Source organism: Loxodonta africana, chromosome 25 (assembly GCF_030014295.1).
Source record: "Loxodonta africana isolate mLoxAfr1 chromosome 25, mLoxAfr1.hap2, whole genome shotgun sequence".
Taxonomy (NCBI): domain Eukaryota; kingdom Metazoa; phylum Chordata; class Mammalia; order Proboscidea; family Elephantidae; genus Loxodonta; species Loxodonta africana.
This window is the reverse complement of record NC_087366.1, coordinates 2,281,822-2,301,615: the sequence shown is the minus strand read 5'-3', so window position 1 is coordinate 2,301,615 and position 19,794 is coordinate 2,281,822. Positions and strand designations below refer to the sequence as shown.

General features: G+C 39.7%; 1 protein-coding gene across 1 annotated transcript in view; it reads left to right on the top strand.

Moving 5' to 3' along the window:
- The first annotated feature begins 2,428 nt into the window (after positions 1-2,428).
- LOC100654507 (complement factor H) overlaps positions 2,429-19,794 on the top strand; it is a 163,021-nt gene continuing 145,655 nt past the window's right edge. The window contains exon 1 of the mRNA XM_064276478.1: positions 2,429-3,718. Within this exon, the coding sequence (XP_064132548.1) occupies positions 3,511-3,718 (208 nt within the window). The 5' untranslated portion in view covers positions 2,429-3,510. The remainder of the gene's footprint in view (positions 3,719-19,794) is intronic.

Genomic DNA, 19,794 nt, shown 5'->3' with positions numbered 1-19,794 from the left:
CCTGTCTGGAGGGGAGATAGGAGGGTAGAGAGGGTTAGAAATTGGCAAAATTGTCACGAAGGGAGAGACTGGAAGGTCTGACTCATTAGGGGGAGAGTAAGTGGGAGTATGGAGTAAGGTTATATGTGACAGACTGACTTGATTTGTAAACGTTCACTTAAAACTCAAAATTATTAAGAAAAAAATTCTAGCCAATAGAATACAACAACATATCAAAAAAAACAACCCACCACGACCAAGTGAGATTTATACCAGGTATGCAAGGCTGGCTTAATATTAGAAAAACCATTAATGTAATCCACCATATAAATAAAACAAAAGACAAAAACCACATGATCTTATCAACTGATGCAGAAAAGGCATTTGACGAAGTCCAACACTCATTCATGATAAAAACTCTCAGCAAAATAGGAATTGAAGGAAAATTCCTCAACATAATAAAGGGCATCTAACAAAGCCAACAGCCAACATCACTCTAAATGGAGAGAGCCTGAAAACATTTGCCTTGAGAAAGGGAACCAGACAAGGTTGCCCTTTATTACCGCTCTTATTCAACGTTATGCTACAGGTCCTAGCCAGAACAATTAGGCTAGACAAAGAAATAAAAGGCATCCGGATTGGCAAGGAGGAAGTAAAATTATCTCTATTTGCAGATGACATGATCTTATACACAGAAAACTATAAGGAATCCTCCAGAAAACTACTGAAACTAATAGAAGAGTTCGGTAGAGTTTCAGGTTATAAGATAAACATACAAAAATCACTTGGATTCCTCTACATCAACAAAAAGAACATCGAAGAGGAAATCACCAATTCAATACCATTCCCAGTAGCCCCCAAGAAGATAAAATACTTAGGAATAAATCTTACCAAAGATGTAAAAGACGTATACAAAGAAAACTACGAAGTACTAGTGCAAGAAACTTTTAGGGGCCTACATAAGTGGTAAAAGATACTTTGCTCATGGATAGGAAGACTTAATGTAGTAAAAATGTCTATTCTACCAAAAGCCATCTATACATACAATGCACTTCCGATCCAAATTCCAATGACATTTTTTAAGGTGATGGAGAACAAATCATCAACATCATGTGGAAGGGAAAGAAGCCCCGGATAAGTAAAGCATTACTGAAAAAGAAGAAGAAAGTGGGAGGCCTCACTCTACCTGATTTTAGAAACTATTATACAGCCACAGTAGTCAAAACAGCCTGGTACTGGTACAACAACAGGCACATAGACCAATGGAACAGAATTGAGAACCTAGATATAAATCCATCCACATATGAGCAGCTGATATTTGACAAAGGACCAGTGTCAGTTAATTGGGGAAAAGAGAGTCTTTTTAACAAATGGTGCTGGCATAACTGGATATCCATTTGCAAAAAAACAAAACAGGACCCGTACCTCACACCATGTATAAAAACTAACTCCAAGTGGATCAAAGACCGAAACATAAAGACTAAAACGATGAAGATCATGGAAGAAAAAATAGGGACAACCCTAGGAGCCCTAATACAAGGCATAAACAGAATACAAAACATTACCAAAAATGACGAAGAGAAACCAGATAACTGGGAGCTCCTAAAAATCAAACACCTATGCTCATCTGAAGACTTCACCAAAAGAGTAAAAAGACCACCTATGGACTGGGAAAAAATGTTCAACTATGATATCTCTGACCAGTGCCTTATCTCTAAAATCTATATGATTCTGTTAAAACTCAACCACAAAAAGACAAACAACGGAATCAAAAAGTGGGCAAAGGATATGAACATGCACTTCACTAAGGAAGACATTCAGGCAGCTAACAGATACATGAGAAAATGCTCTCAGTCATTAGCCATTAGAGAAATGCAAATTAAAACTACGATGAGATTCCCTCTCACTCCAACAAGGCTGGCATTAATCCAAAAAACACAAAATAATAAATGTTGGAGAGGCCGCGGAGAGATTGGAACTCTTATACACTGCTGGTGGGAATGTAAAATGGTACAGCCACTTTGGAAATCTATCTGGCATTTTCTTAAAAAGTTAGAAATAGAACTACCGTACAACCCAGAAATCCCACTCCTCGGAATATACCCTAGAGACATAAGAGCCTTCACACGAACAGATACATGCACACCCATGTTTACTGCAGCAGTGTTTACAATATAGCAAAAAGCTGGAAGCAACCAAGGTGTCCATCAACGGATGAATGGTTAATGAAATTATGGTATATTCACACAATGGAATACTACGCACCGATAAAGAACAGTGACGAATCCGTGAAGCATTTCATAACATGGAGGAACCTGGAAGCATCATGCTGCGTGAAATTAGTCAGATGCAAAAGGGCAAATATTATATAAGACCACTATTATAAGATCTTGAGAAATAGTATAAACTGAGAAGAACACATTCTTTTGTGGTTACGAGAGGGGGGAGGGAGAGAGTTTGGGAGAGGGTTGTTTACTGATTAGTTAGTAGATAAGAACTACTTTAAGTGAAGGAAAGGACAATACTTGATACAGGGATGGTCAGCTGAACTGGACTGGAGTAAAAGCAAAGAAGTTTCCAGGATAAACTGAATGCTTCAAAGGTCAGCAGAGCAAGGGCGGGGGTTTGGGGACTATGGCTTAAGGGGACTTCTGAGTCAATTGGCAAAATAAATTCTATTATGAAAACATTCTGCATCCCACTTTGAAGCGTGGGGTTTGGGGTCTTAAATGCTAACAAGCGGCCATCTCAGATGCATCAATTGGTCTCAACCCACCTGGATCAAAGGACAATGAAGAACACCAAGGTCACACAATAACTATGAGCCCAAGAGACAGAAAGGGCCACAGGAACTAGAGACTTACATCATCCTGAGACCAGAAGAACTAGATGGTGCCCGGCCACAACTGATGACTGCCCTGACAGGGAGCACAACAGAGAACCCCTGAGGGAGCAGGAGAACAATGGGATGCAGACCCCAAATTCTCATAAAAAGACCAGACTTAATGTTCTGAGTGAGACTAGAGGAATCCCAGCGATCATCATCCCCAAACCTTCTGTTTGCCCAGGACAGGAACCATTCCTGAAGACAACTCATCAGACATGGAAGGGACTGGACAATGGGTTGGAGAGAGATGCTGATGAAGAGTGAGCTACTTGTATCAGGTGGACACTTGAGATTGTGTTGGCATCTCCTGTCTGGAGGCGAGATAGGAGGGTAGAGAGGGTTAGAAACTGGCAAAACGGTCATGAAAGGAGAGACTGGAAGGAGGGAGTGGGCTGACTCATTAGGGGGAGAGTAAATGGGAGTATGTAGTAAGGTGCATATAAGCTTATATGTGACAGACTGACTTGATTTGTAAACTTTCACTTAAAGCACAATAAAAATTATTTAAAAAATGAGTGTTAAGAATAATAGATAAATCATTCATCAAGAGTTCAAGTTGAAATAGAACTTCGGTTGGGTGCTTATGTAATGAAGCAAAAATTGCCTTTTTAAATGACTGTGCCTTGGTCACAGCCCTTTCATTCATGGTTAACATTTCGGAATTTACTCTTTTCTTTTTAGAAATTTCCTGCAAATTACAAGAAATTGTAAGTGGATATTCTGTATCTCCAGACAGAATTTATAAGGTGAATGAGCGATTTCACCATAAATGTAACCAGGGTTTTGAATACAGTGAAAGAGGAGATGCTGTATGCACCCAAAATAGATGGAGTTCATGTCCTTCACATAAAAGTTATGTTATATTTCTTTTCTGTCTCTTTTGCAGTATACTTTAATTAACCATTTCAATTGATATCTCTTTTAAATAAGCAATCTATTTTTTCTCCCAAGTGAAATATTTAATTTTACATGGGTATCTATTTTAGAATAGAGATCTGATCTCAGAAGTACAAAGCATAGAATTTAACATTTGCAAGGTCTGTTTTGAAATCAGTTTGCATGAGCCTGTCACTCTGAAAATAGAAATAAACAAGACTAGAGAGTTTAATACTTCAGTAAGTAGTAGGTTCATTGTCAAAAAGCACACCTAGAGCCAGGAATATACCAGGCTCCTAATTCTCAGGCATAAATGATTCTTAAATAATTACTTTGTGTCCTTGAAAGATCTTCCTTTTGCTTTAAAAAGTACCAGATGAGGAAAACCTTAATTAATTAATCAGAAGAAGTTGAGCAGGGTAGGATTCCCCCCCCACCCGGGGGAGGAAGATGTAAATGGAAATTTTAATTAACAACAAGCCTATTACTAATCAACAGTGATGTAGGTGCTGAAAATAATCTAACCCTCCTGGATTTCATAATGGAAGGATGTTGTTCAGCACCAAAGAGTTAATCTCAACTGTTTTTTGTCCACCAACAGTTATGGCTAGAATATTGTGTGTTAATCAGCATATTGCTTTTTAAAAATGATGGTTTAAACTATCATGGCCTAGATCAGAGCATATAGACAGTTGAAGAATTTAAAAGCATCATACCTTAAGAAGAAAAAGAAGACAAAGCTATAAGATGATGAGAGTGTTCTTCACGTATTTGGGAACATTTATGAAATGTAGTGAGTTAGCTTTTGGTAAGGTTTGCCACAGTGAGTGAAACAAACATCGCTGTTATACAGTATGGAATCAAAGGACAAACAGAAGGCCACTGTGGTGGTAATACACAGGAAAAGGGAAAGTGACCGAAGATAAAATAGGTGTTGTTTGGTGCCATCGAGTTGGCTCCAACTCATAGCAACTTTATGTATAACAGAATGAAACATTGCTAGGTCCTGCACCATCCTCACAATCATTGCTATGTTTGAGCCACATTTTGTAGCCAATGTGTCAATCCATCTTATTGAGGGTCTCTTTTCTACACAGACTCTGCTTTACGAAGCATCAAGTTCTTCTTCAGTAATTAGTCTGTCCTGATGACATGGCTGAAGTAAGTCTCTCCATCTTGCTTTTTTTTTTTTTTTTTATTAACTTTTATTGAGCTTCAAGTGAACGTTTACAAATCAAGTCAGTCTGTCACATATAAGTTAATATACATCTTACTCCTTACTCCCACTTGCTCTCCCCCTAATGAGTCAGCCCTTCCAGTCTCTCCTTTCGTGAAAACTTTGGCAGCCTCCAACTCTCTCTATCCTCCCATCCCCTCTCCAGACAGGAGATGCCAACACAGTCTCAAGTGTCCACCTGATATTATTATCTCACTCTTCATCAGCATCTCTCTCTCACCCACTGTCCAGTCCTTTTCATGTCTGATGAATTGTCTTCGGGGATGGTTCCCGTCCTGTGCCAACAGAAGGTTTGGGGACCATGACCGCCGGGATTCCTCTAGTCACATCCAGACCATTAAGTATGGTCTTTTTATGAGAATTTGGGGTCTGCGTCCCACTTATCTCCTGCTCCCTTAGGGGTTCCCTGTTGTGCTCCCTGTCAGGGCAGTCATCGGTTGTGGCCGGGCACCAACTAGTTCTTCTGTTCTCAGGATAATATAGGTCTCTGGTTCATGTGGCCCTCGCTGTCTCTTGGGCTCTTAGTTGTCGAGTGACCTTGGTGTTCTTCATTGTCCTTTGATCCAGGTGGGTTGAGACCAATTGATGCATCTTAGATGGCCGCTTGGTAGCATTTAAGACCTCAGATGCCACATTTCAAAGTGGGATGCAGAATGTTTTCATAATAGAATTATTTTGCCAATTGACTTAAAAGTCCCCTTAAACCATGGTTCCCAAACCCCCGCCCTTGCTCCGCTGACCTTTGCAGTATTCAGTTTATCCCGGAAACTTCTTTGCTTTTGGTCCAGTCCAGTCCAGTTGAGCTGACCTTCCATGTATTGAGTGTTGTCCTTCCTTTCACCTAAAGCAGTTCTTTTCAGCTAATTAATCAGTAAAAAAACCCTCTCCCTCCCTCCCTCCCTCCCCCCCCACCTCGTAACCACAAAAGTATGTGTTCTTGTCAGTTTATACTGTTTCTCAAGATCTTATAATAGTGGTCTTATACAATATTTGTCCTTTTGCCTCTGTCTCATTTCGCTCAGCATAATACCTTCCAGGTTCCTCCATGTTATGAAATGTTTGACAGATTCCTCACTGTTCTTTATCAATGCATAGTATTCCATTGTGTGAATATACCACAATTTATTTACCCATTCATCCGTTGATGGACACCTTGGTTGCTTCCAGCTTTTTGCTATTGTAAACAGAGCTGCAATAAACATGGGTGTGCATATATCTGTTTGCTCTTGTTTCTCTAGGGTATATTCCGAGGAGTGGGATTTCTGGGTTGTATGGTAGTTCTATTTCTAACTGTTTAAGATAATGCCAGATAGATTTCCAAAGTGGTTGTACCATTTTACATTCCCACCAGCAGTGTATAAGAGTTCCAATCTCTCCGCAGCCTCTCCAACATTTATTATTTTGTGTTTTTTGGATTAATGCCAGCCTTGTTGGAGTGAGAGTGAATCTCATCGTAGTTTTAATCTGCATTTCTCTAATGGCTAATGATCGAGAGCATTTTCTCATGTATCTGTTAGCTGCCTGAATATCTTCTTTAGTGAAGTGTGTGTTCATATCCTTTGCCCACGTTTTGATTGGGTTGTTTGTCTTTTTGTGGTTGAGTTTTGACAGAATCATGTAGATTTTAGAGATCAGGCGCTGGTCGGAGATGTCATAGCTGAAAATTCTTTCCCAGTCCGTAGGTGGTCTTTTTACTCTTTTGGTGAAGTCTTTAGATGAGCATAGGTGTTTGATTTTTAGGAGCTCCCAGTTATCTGGTTTCTCTTCGTCATTTTTGGTAATGTTTTCTATTCTGTTTATGCCTTGTATTAGGGCTCCTAGTGTTGTCCCTATTTTTTCTTCCATGATCTTCATCGTTTTAGTCTTTATGTTTCGGTCTTTGATCCACTTGGAGTTAGTTTTTGTGCATGGTGTGAGGTATGGGTCCTGTTTCATTTTTTTGCAAATGGATATCCAGTTATGCCAGCACCATTTGTTAAAAAGACTCTCTTTTCCCCAGTTAACTGACACTGGTCCTTTGTCAAATATCAGCTGCTCATATGTGGATAGATTTATATCTGGGTTCTCAATTCTGTTCCATTGGTCTATGTGCCTGTTGTTGTACCAGTACCAGGCTGTTTTGACTACTGTGGCTGTATAATAGGTTCTGAAATCAGGTAGAGTGAGGCCTCCCACTTTCTTCTTCTTTTTCAGTAATGCTTTGCTTATCCGAGGCTTCTTTCCCTTCCATATGAAATTGGTGATTTGTTTCTCTATCACCTTAAAAAATGACATTGAAATTTGGATCGGAAGTGCATTGTATATATAGATGGCTTTTGGTAGAATAGACATTTTTACTACGTTAAGTCTTCCTATCCATGAGCAAGGTATGTTTTTCCACTTAAGTATGTCCTCTTCAATTTCTTGTAGTAGAGCTTTGTAGTTTTCTTTGTATAGGTCTTTTACATCCTTGGTAAGATTTATTCCTAAGTATTTTATCTTCTTGGGGGCTACTGTGAATGGTATTGATTTGGTGATTTCCTCTTCGGTGTTCTTTTTGTTGATGTAGAGGAATCCAAGTGATTTTTGTATGTTTATTTGATAACCTGAGACTCTGCCAAACTCTTCTATTAGTTTCAGTAGTTTTCTGGAGGATTCCTTAGGATTTTCTGTGTATAAGATCATGTCATCTGCAGATAGAGATAATTTTACTTCCTCCTTGCCAATCCGGATGCCTTTTATTTCTTTGTCTAGCCTAATTGCCCTGGCTAGGACTTCTAGCATGATGTTGAATAAGAGTGGTGATAAAGGGCATCCTTGTCTGGTTCCCGTTCTCAAGGGAAATGCTTTCAGGTTCTCTCCATTTAGAGTGATGCTGGCTGTTGGCTTTGCATAAAAAAAAAAAAAAATTGTTGGCTTTGCATAGATGCCCTTTATTATGTTGAGGAATTTTCCTTCAATTCCTATTTTGGGTGTTGGACTTTGTCAAATGCTTTATGCATCAATTGATAAGATCATGTGGTTTTTGTCTTTTGTTTTATTTATGTGGTGGATTACATTAATGGTTTTTCTGATATTAAACAAGCCGCGCATACCTGGTATAAATCCCACTTGATCGTGGTGAATTATTTTTTTGATATGTTGTTGAGTTCTATTGGCTAAAATTTTGTTGAGGATTTTTGCATCTATGTTCATGAGGGATATAGGTCTATAATTTTCTTTTTTTGTGATGTCTTTACCTGGTTTTGGTATCAGGGAGATGGTGGCTTCATAGAATGAGTTGGGTAGTATTCCGTCATTTTCTGTGCTTTGAAATACCTTTAGTAATAGTGGTGTTAACTCTTCTCTGAAAGTTTGGTAGAACTCTGCAGTGAAGCCGTCTGGGCCAGGGCTTTTTTTCATTGGGAGTTTTTTGATTACCGTTTCAGTCTCTTTTTTTGTTATGGGTCTATTTAGTTGTTCTACTTCTGAATGTGTTAGTTTAGGTAGGTAGTGTTTTTCCAGGAATTCATCCATTTCTTCTAGGTTTGCAAATTTGTTAGAGTACAATTTTTCGTAATAATCTGATATGATTCTTTTAATTTCAGTTGGGTCTGTTGTGATGTGGTCCTTCTCGTTTCTTATTCAGGTTATTTGTTTCCTTTCCTGTATTTCTTTAGTCAGTCTAGCCAATGGTTTATCAATTTTGTTAATTTTTTCAAAGAACCAGCTTTTGGCTTTGTTAATTCTTTCAATTGTTTTTCTGTTCTCTAATTCATTTAGTTCAGCTCTAATTTTTTATTTGTTTTCTTCTGGTGCCTGATGGATTCTTTTGTTGCTCACTTTCTATTTGTTCAAGTTGTAGGGACAGTTCTCTGATTTTGCCTCTTTCTTCTTTTTGTATGTGTGCATTTATTGATATAAATTGGCCTCTGAGCACTGCTTTTGCTGTGTCCCAAAGGTTTTGATAGGAAGTATTTTCATTCTCGTTGCATTCTATGAATTTCCTCATTCCCTCCTTGATGTCTTCTATAACCCAGTCTTTTTTCAGGAGGGTACTGTTTAGTTTCCAAGTATTTGATTTCTTTTCCCTAGTTTTTCTGTTATTGATTTCTCATTTTATTGCCTTGTGGTCTGAGAAGATGCTTTGTAATATTTCGATGTTTTCGACTTTGCAGAGGTTTGTTTTATGACCTAATATGTGGTCTATTCTAGAGAATTTTCCATGTGCGATAGAAAAAAAAAGTATACTTTGCAGCAGTTCGGTGGAGAGTTCTGTAGAAGTCAATGAGGTCAAGTTGGTTGATTGTTGTAATTAGGTCTTCTGTGTCTCTATTGAGCTTCTTACTGGAAGTCCTGTCCTTTTCTGAAAGTGGCGTGTTGAAGTCTCCTACTATAATTGTGGAGGTGTCTATCTCACTTTTCAGTTCTGTTAAAATTTGATTTATGTATCTTGCAGCCCTGTCATTGGGTGCATAAATATTTAATATGGTTATGTCTTCCTGATCAGTTGTCCCTCTTATCATTATGTAGTGTCCTTCTTTATCCTTTGTGGTGGATTTAAGTCTGAAGTCTATTTTGTCAGAAATTAATATTGCTACTCCTCTTCTTTTTTGCTTATTGTTTGCTTGATATATTTTTTTTTCCATCCTTTGAGTTTTAGTTTGTTTGTGTCTCTAAGTCTAAGGTGTGCCTCTTGTAGACAGCATATAGACAGATCGTGTTTCTTTATCCATTCCGAGGCTCTCTGTCCCTTTATTGGTGCATTTAGTCCATTTACATTCAACATAGTTATAGATAAATAAGTGTTTAGTGTTGTCATTTTGATGCCTTTTTATGTGTATTGTTGACAATTTCATTTTTCCACATACTTTTTTGTGCTGAGACGTTTTTCTTAGTAAATTGTGAGATCCTCATTTTCGTAGTGTTTGACTTTATGTTTGTTGAGTCGGTACGTTTTTCTTGGCTTTTATCTTGAGTTATGGAGTTGTTATACCTCTTTGTGGTTACCTTATTATTTACCCCTATTTTTCTAAGTAAAAACCTAACTTGTATTGTTCTATATCGCCTTGTATCACTCTCCATATGGCAGTTCTGTGCCTCCTGTATTTAGTCCCTTTTTTGATTATTGTGATCTTTTACGTATTGACTTCAGTGATTCCCTGTTCTGAGCATTTTTTTTTAATTAATCTTAATTTGTTTTTGGGATTTCCCTATTTGAGTTGATGTCAGGATGTTCTGTTTTGTGACCTTGTGTTGTGCTGGTATCTGATGTTACTGGTTTTCTGACCAAACAATATCCTTTAGTATTTCTTGTAGCTTTGGTTTGGTTTTTGCAAATTCTCTAAACTTGTGTTTATCTGTAAATATCTTAATTTCGCCTTCAAATTTCAGAGAGAGTTTTGCTGGATATATGATCCTTGGCTGGCAGTTTTTCTCCTTCAGTGCTCTGTATATGTCGTCCCATTCCCTTCTTGCCTGCATGGTTTCTGCTGAGTAGTCTGAACTTATTGATTCTCCCTTGAAGGAAACCTTTCTTTTCTCCCTGGCTGCTTTTAAAATTTTCTGTTTATCTTTGGTTTTGGCGAGTTTGATGATAATATGTCTTGGTGTTTTTCTTTTTGGATCAATCTTAAATGGGGTTCGATGAGCATCTTGGATAGATATCCTTTCGTCTTTCATGATGTCAGGGAAGTTTTCTGTCAGGAGATCTTCTACTATTTTCTCTGTGTTTTCTGTCCTCCCTCCCTGTTCTGGGACTCCAATTAGACGCAAGTTATCCTTCTTGATAGAGTCCCACATGATTCTTAGGGTTTCTTCATTTTTTTAAATTCTTTTATCTGATTTTTTTTCAGCTATGTTGGTGTTATTTCCCTGGTCCTCCAGATGTCCCAGTCTGCGTTCTGATTGCTCGAGTCTGCTCCTCTGACTTCCTATTGCGTTGTCTAATTCTGTAATTTTATTGTTAATCTTTTGCATTTCTACATGCTGTCTCTCTATGGATTCTTGCAACTTATTAATTTTTCCACTATGTTCTTGAATAATCTTTTTGAGTTCTTGAACTGTTTTATCAGTGTGTTCCTTGGCTTTTTCTTCAGTTTGCCTTATTTCGTTTCTGATGTCTTGAAAAATTCTGTAAATTAATTTTTTATATTCTGTATCTGATAATTCCAGAATTATATCTTCATTTGGGAAAGATTTTGATTCTTTTGTTTGGGGGGTTGTAGAAGCTGTCATGGTCTGCTTCTTTATGTGGTTTGATATGGACTGCTGTCTCCAAGCCATCACTGGGAAACTAGTTTTTCCAGAAAATCCACTAAAAAAAAAAATGCAGTCAGATCCCTATCAGAACTGCCTTTGGATTATTACCGCCACCTTGTTCCCTGTAAGGATGAAAGTCTGAGATTTGGATTATATATGCTTGGCTGTAGCTGGTTCTGTGTTTTTAGTCCAATTAGGGGTGGATTTTTGGTCCCTGGGTTTTTTGTGTTTCCTTCTCTCAGGCCGGAAGAGTGGATTAGGAAAAGACCAAAAGAAAAAAAAACGGGGGGGAAGCAAAGCCGCCGCAGAGCCGGAGCCGTTCTCCTTCTGGCTCAGGAAATACCAATGTTAATGATGCCGCCTGGGGAGGGTGGGGGAGGGATCAGAGAGATAGGAGAGTAGCACTTCAGAATATAGCCAGAGTTGCTTGTCTTGCTTGGAATGACTATTTTATCTGAGAATCCCGAGGGTCATGTCGCCTAAGTGTGCTGGCTGTGTGGAGATTGCCCCCGGGGATCTGGCCCACTGAAGCCGTGGTCAGATCCTCCACTGCCAGTCCCACGCCCCACGTCAAGGTTCCCCTGCTGGGACGGTGTACTCCCGACTCCAAAATCAGTTGCTGCCTCCCAGGGACTTCTCGTCCCGCCAGCCGCGTCGCCTCGCCGCCCCCGTGAACTGGCTAGGCCCCCTCCCGGGGTTAGTTCAGGGGAGTGGAGCAGCTCTCCGTGCTTGCTCCGGGACAGCGCCCAGTCAAATGCCCGGCGGCAAGATTCCCCGGCTGGGACATTGCCCTCCCAGCTCCAAAATCAGTCGCTGCCTCCCGGGGACTTCTCCTCCCTCCCGCCACATCGTCGCGCCACTCCTGAAGACCGGCTGGGCCCCCTCCCGGGGTTAGTTCAGGGGAGTGGAGCAGCTATCCATGCTTGTGCCGTGACAGCGCCCAGTCAAATGCCCGGCGGCAAGATTCCCCAGCTGGGACGCTGGACTCCCAGCTCCAAGACCACTCACTGCCTCCCAGGGACTTCTCCCACCGGCTGCATCGCCACGCCACCCGCGCAGACTGGCTGGGCCCCCTCCCGGGATGAGTTCAGGGGGGTAGGGCTGCGCCCCTTGTTTGCGCCGTCAGCTCCCCTGGGCCCTGCCCTAAAACGGGCGCCAAGGTTACCTGACTGGGACGCTGGCTCCTGGCTCCAAAAACAATCACTGCTTCCCCGTATTTGTTCGTTTTCCGTCTCTAAATCTGTGTTTGTTGTTCAGGGTCTGTAGATTGTTATGTATGTGATCGATTCACTTGTTTTTCCGAGTCTTTGTTGCAAGAGGGATCCGAGGTAGCGTCTACCTAGTCCGCCATCTTGGTCCCGCCTCAAGATGTCTCTCCATTTTGCTTTTAAGACACATTCTAACTGTACTTCTTCGAGGACAGATGTGTTCATTTTTCTGACAGTCCCTAGTATATTTAATATTCTTTACCATCTTTACCATCACCATACTGTGGGGGCTTGCGTGTTGCTGTGATGCTGGGAGCTATGCCACCGGTATTCAGATACCAGCAAGGTCACCCACAGAGGACAGGTTTCAGCTGAGCTTCCAGACTAAGACAGACTAGGAAGAAGAACCCGGCAGTCTACTTCTGAAAAGTATTAGCCAGTGAAAACCTTATGAATAGCAGCACAACATTGTCTGATACAGTGCTGGAAGATGAGCCCCCAGGTTGGAAGGCACTCAAAAGATGACTGGGCAAGAGCTGCCTCCTGAAAGTAGAGTCGACCTTAATGATGTGGATGGAGTAAAGCTTTCAGGACCTTCATTTGCTGATGTGGCACAACTCAAAATAAGAAGAAACAGCTGCAAACATCCATTAATAATCGGAACCTGGAATGTACAAAGTATGAATCTAGGAAAATTAGAAATCTTCAAAAATGAAATGGAACGTATAAACATTGATATCCTAGGCGTTAGTGAACTGAAATGGACTGGTATTGGCCATTTTGAATTGGACAATCATATAGTCTACTATGCTGGGAATGACAGCTTGAAGAGGAATGGTGTTGCATTCATCGTCAAAAAGAACATTTCAGGATCTATCCTGATATACAGTGCTGTCAGTGATAGGATAATATCCATACGCCTACAGGGAAGACCAGTTAATATGACTATTATTCAAATATACGTACCAACCTCTGGGGCCAAAGGTGAAGGAACAGAAGATTTTTATCAGCTTCTGAAGTCTGAAATTGATCAAACATGCAATCAAGATGCATTGATAATTACTGGTGATTTTAATGTGGAAGTTGGAAACAAAGAAGAAAGATCGGTTGTTGGAAAATATGGCCTTGGTGATAGAAACAATGCTGGAGATCGAATGATAGAATTTTGCAAGACCAACGACTTCACTGAAATTCCTTCTTTCACCAACATAAACGGCGACTGTCCCCATGGACCTCGCCAGATGGAGCACACAGAAATCGAATTCCTACATCTGTGGAAAGAGACAATGGAAAAGCTCAATATCATCAGTCAGAAAAAGGCCAGGGGCCAACTGTGGAACAGACCATTAATTGCTCATACGCAAGTTCAAGCTGAAACTGAAGAAAATCAGAGCAAGTCCACGAGAGCCAAAATATGACCTTGAGTATATCTCATCTGAATTTAGAGACCATCTGAAGAATAGATTTGACGCATTGAACACTGGTGACCAAAGACTGGACGAGTTATAGAATGACATCAAGGACATCATACATGTAGAAAGCAAGAGGTCATTGAAAAGACAGGCCGTGTGTGCCTTTCTCTCTGTCTCTTTTTCTTAAAACCTAGTTTCTTATTCTTTTCTTTCCTATCTCCCACCCACCTGGTGTCATGTGCCATATCTGTCCCTTCTTGATGGGCTGTGCTACACCACCCAGCTAGAAAGCGACTGGCACACAGCTTCCCCAGCTCTGCACCACTCCAATGGCCAGCTTCCTCAGCACTTTTTTTTTTTTGGCTTCTGTTACTCTCTTCTCTTTCTCTTCTTTCCCGTATCCACGTAGCTCCACACGTCACATCCTTCCGTGTCCCTCCTGTCTATCTGCACTGTGTGCTGAGCATCACACCCCTGAGTGGCACAGCACAGTCTACCAGAACTTGCCCTGCAGTGACCCCTGGTGCTGCCCTGTTGGCCCCAGTACATGCTGAAAATGACCCTTCCCAGCCCCTCGCTCTCCGCTGAACCTGCACTGCTGCATCATAGCTGTACAACTGACCCTTCTCATTGGACAAGGTGGTGAGAAGTATCTTGCCCACAAACAACAAGGAATGCCTAGTCCACCTACTCAGACATAACCAAATAAAACAAAAAAGCAGGACAAAACAAGTCTACAATGAATAAACAAAGAAAACAGTTACTGAATGATCCGAAGATGGCAGACAATATCAAAAACATTTAAAAAAAACAGAAGAGGATGGTTCCAGTAGGCATCCAAAATAAAATGCCAGGTGACCTTCCAACAGAAGAAAAGGCACTGAACTATCTAATAGGGAATTCAGATCTCAAATATTCAGAGAGAACCCTGGTGGTGTAGTGGTTAAGTGCTACGCCTGCTAACCGAAGGGTTGGCAGTTCGAATCTGCCAGGCGCTCCTTGGAAATTCCATGGGGCAGTTCTACTCTGTCCCATAGGGTGGCTGTGAGTCGGAACCAACTCGATGGCACTGGGTTTGGTTTGGTTTTTTGGGTCCAAGAGATGAAGGAAAACATGGCAAAAATGAGGAAGAGACAGACAAAATCATGGAAAAGACAGACAAAGCAATGAAAGAATTCAGGACAATAACACAGGAATAAAATGTCAAAATAAGCTCACAACTAGACATTATACAAAACAGCAATTAGAAATCCAGAAGGTGAACAACAAGATTCCAGAAATAAACAGTATCATAGAAGGTTTGAGGAGCTGGTTTGAAACAATGGAAGAGAGGATCAGCAAAATTGAAGACAAGTACTTGGATAACACTTTGATGAAAAATGGGAGAAAAGAAAAAAAATGAAGAAGCCCTGAGCACCATGTGGGATACTATCAAAAGCAAAAATTTGCAAGTGATTGGAGTTTGAGAATGGGGAGAAAGCAGCAAAAACAGAGAGGATCATTGAAAGAATGCTGACAGAAAGTTTCCCTATTATGAAAGGTGAAAAGCGGACTGTCCAAGAAGCTCAATGAACCCCATATAGCATAAACCCCAAAATAAAAACACAAAAGCATATCATAATCACACTCGCTAAAAACAAAGAATCCTGACACCAGCTCAAGAAAAATGGAAAGTCATGTACAAAGGATAAGCTCTGATTACCTGGTAGAAACCATGCAAGCAAGAAGGCAATGGAATGACATATATAAAACCTTGAAAGAAAAAATTGCTAACCAAGAAGAATATATTCTTCAAAATTCTTGCTCAAATGGCAAAAGTAGGATATTTCCAGATAAACAGAAATTAAGGGAATATGTAAAAACTAACCCAAATTTACAAGAATTATTAAAGGGAGTCTTTCAGCCAGGGAGTCAACAACATTGGACAACAGCCTGAATCTAAGACTCGAGACCGCATCAGCCAGATACCAACCTAGGTAATGAACTTTCAAGGATAAAAGAAAACTAAAAGATTTACAGCAGGGAACCAGAGAGGTTAACTGCAAATGACAGCAACATCAGAGCAATAAAAAGGGGGATAAACAGCATAGGTATAGGACTTTTAAATGGAGAGGAAGGCAAGGAGATACCAAGTAATAAAAGACTTGGTATCTTAAAGGTAAATTTTGATGTAACCACAAAGAAAGTTAACAAACCTACACATCAAAATAAAGAAGCAAAATCTAATGTCTCAGTAAACACAAACTCTACAAAAACAAAGGAGCAAAAAAAGAAAAAGTCCACGAACAAAAGTTATTTAGCACAGGAGAATAAGAGGAACAAAGAAAATGTCAGCACCCCTCCAAAAAAACACTACAAAATGAAGCAATAAACTCATACCTATCAGTAATTACACTGAATGTAAATGGCCTGGATGCACTCATAAAGAGACATAGAGTGACAGAATGGATGCAAAAACAGAACTCATCGATATGCTGTCTACAAGAGACACACCTTAGAAACAAAGACATAAATTTATTAAAAATGAAAGGATGGAAAAAAATGTATCAAACGGCTACCAAAAAAGAGAAAAGAGTGGCAATATTAATCTCAGATAAGATAGACTGTAGAACAAAATCCACCATAAAAGACAAAGAAAGACATTACGTAATGATTACAGAGACAATCCATTATGAAGACATAACCATAATACACAGCTGCACACCAATAAGCAAAAAACCTAACCTGTTGCTGTCGAGTCAATTCCTTCTCATAGCAACCCTATAGGACAGAATAGAGTTGTCCCATAGGGTTTCCAAGGAGCAGCTGGTGGATTTGAATTGCCAGCCTTTTGGTTAGCAGCCAAATGCTTAACCACTGCACCACCAGGTCTCAAGGCTCCAAAATACATAAAAGAAACTGCACTGAAAAGAGAAATTGATAGTTCCACAATAATAGTAGGAGACTGCAACACACCACTCTCTGTAAAGGACAGAACATCTAGAAAGAAACTCAACAAAGATACAGAAGATCTAAAGGCCACATTCAGCCAACTTGACCTCGTAGACATACATAGAATACTTCACCCAACAGCTGCAAAGTACACATTCTTTTCCAATGCACATGGGATATTCTCCCGAATAGACCATATCTTAGGCCACAAAGGAACCCTCAACAAAATCCAAAACACTGAGATAATACAAAGTGTCTTCCCTGGTCACAATGCCATCAGTGTAGAAATTAACAAGAGGAAGAGCAAGGAAAAAAAAATCAAATACATGGAAATTGAATAACATCCTGCTTAAAAACCACCAGGTAGTAGAAGAAGTCAAAGATGGAATCAGAAAATTCCCAGAATCAAATAAGAATGAAAACACATCATATGAAAACCTTTGGGACACGGCAAAGGCAGTGCTTAGATGTCAATTTATAGCAATAGATGCACACATCAAAAAAGAAGAAAGGGACAAAATCAAAATATTGGCTACACAACTGGAACAAATAGAGAACAGCGAAAGAAGCCCACAGCCACCAGAAGAAAGGATATAGAAAAACAATAGAAAGAATCAGCAAAACCAGAAGTTGGTTTTTTGAAAGGATCAACAAAATTGACAAACCATTGACCAAATTGACCAAAGAAAAACAGGAGAGGAGGCAAATAGCCAAAATAAGAAATGAAAACGGGGACACTACAACAGACCCAACTGAAATAAAAAAGATCATAACAAAGTATTATGAAAAAGCATACTCCAACAAATTTGAAAACCTAGAGGAAATGGGCAAATGTCTGGAAACACACTGCTGCCCAAACTAGCAGAAACAAAAGTTGAAAACCTGAACAGATTCATAACAAGAGACTGAAAAGCTAAAAACATCAACAACAAAAAGCTCTCAACATAAAAAAAGCCCTGGCCCAGATGACTTCACTGGAGAATTCTACCAAACATTTAGAGAAGAGCTTATACCAGTACTATTCAAACTATTTCAGAGCACAGAAACTGAAGGGATACTTTTGAATTCATTCTATGAATCCAGCATAACCTTGATACAAAAATCAGGAAAAGACACCAAAAAAAAAAAAAAAAAAACAAATTAAGTGCCAATATCTTCCATGAATATAGATGCAAAAAATCTCAAAATTCTAGCCAATAGAATTCATCATATCAAAAAAATAATACATCATGACCAAGTGGGATTCATAACAGGTGTGCAAGGATAGTTCAACACTAGGAGATCAATCAACACAATCTACCACATAAATAAAAGAATCACATGATTGTCTCAGTCAACACAGAATAGGCATTTAATAAAGTTCAACACCCATTACTGATAAAAATAGGTATAGAAGGGATATTCCTCAGCATAATAAAGGGCATCTATAGAAAACCAGGAAACCCTGGTGGTGTAGTGGTATAAGTGCTACAGCTGCTAACGTAAAGGTCAGCAGTTCAAATCCACCACGTGCTCCTTGGAAACTTTATGGGGCAGTTCCACTCTGTCTTATAGGGTCGCTATGAGACAGAATGGACTTGACGGCAACAGGTTTTTTTTTTTTTTTTTTAAATAGAAAAACAGCCAACATCATTCTTAATGGAGAGAGGCTGAAAACATTCCCCTTGAGAACAGGAACAAGACAAAGATCCCCCTTATCACTACTCGTGTTTAACATTGTGCTGGAAATCATAGCTAGAGCAATAAGGCAAGAAGAAGAAATAAAGGGTATACAAATTGGTAATTGTCATGGATTGAATTGTGTCCTCCCAAAATACTTGTCAACTTGGCTAGGTCATGATACACTTGTATGACTGTATGATTGTCTACTATTTTATCTTCTGATATGATTTCCCTATATGTCATAAATCCTATCACTATGATGTAATAAGATTGATTAGCCGCAGTTATACTGATGAGATCTATGAGATTAGGTAGTGTCTTAAGCCAATCTCTTTTGAGTAATAAAAGAGAGAAATGAGCAGAGAGTCATGGGGACCTCATACCACCAAGAAAGCAGAGCCAGGAGCAGAGTGTGTCTTTTGGACCTGAGGTTCCTGCACTGAGATGCTCCCAGACCGATGACAAGGACCTTCCTCCAGAGCTGACCGAGAGAGAGAGAGAGAGAGAGAGCCTTCCCCTGGAGCAGGTGCCCTGTATTCACTTCTAGCCTACTGGACTGTGAGAGAATAAACCTCTCTTTATTAAAGCCATCCACTTGCGGTACTTCTGTTATAAAAGCACCAGATAACTGAGACAGTAATGAACAAGTAAAACTGTCCCTGTTTGTGGATAATGTGATACTATAAGTAGAAAACCGAAAAGGCTCCACAAGAAAACTATTGGAACTAGTAGAAAGATTCAGCAGAGAGCAGGATATAAGATAGACATACAAAAATCATTTGAATTCCTATGTACCAGTAAAGAGAACGATGAAAAGGAAATCAGGAAAACAATACCATTTATAATAGCCCCTAAAATAAATAAATAAATAAAACTTAGGAATCAATCTAACCAGGGACGTAAAAGACCTATACAAAGAAAACTACAAAACACTACTGCAGGAAACCTAAGGACACCTACATAAATGGAAAAACATACTATGGTCATGAATAAGTAGACTCGACATTGTGAAAATGTCAGTTCTATCCAAAGCATTCTACAAATACAATGCAATCCCAAACCAGATACCAACAGCATTATTTAAAGAACGGAAAAAACTAATCATTAACTTTATATGGAAAGAAAAGTGGCCCCAGATATGTAAAGCACTATTGAAGAAGAAGAATAAAGTAGGAGGACTGGCACTACCTGACCTCAGTACCTGCTATACAGCCTGTGGTAGGCAAAATAGCCTGGTCCTGGGACAATGACAGACAAATTGACCAATGGAACAGAGTTGAGAACCCAGATGTAAATCCATCCATGTACAGTCACCTGATCTTCGACAATGGCCCAAAGTCCATCAGATGGGGAAAAGACAGTCTTCTTAACAAATGGTGCTGG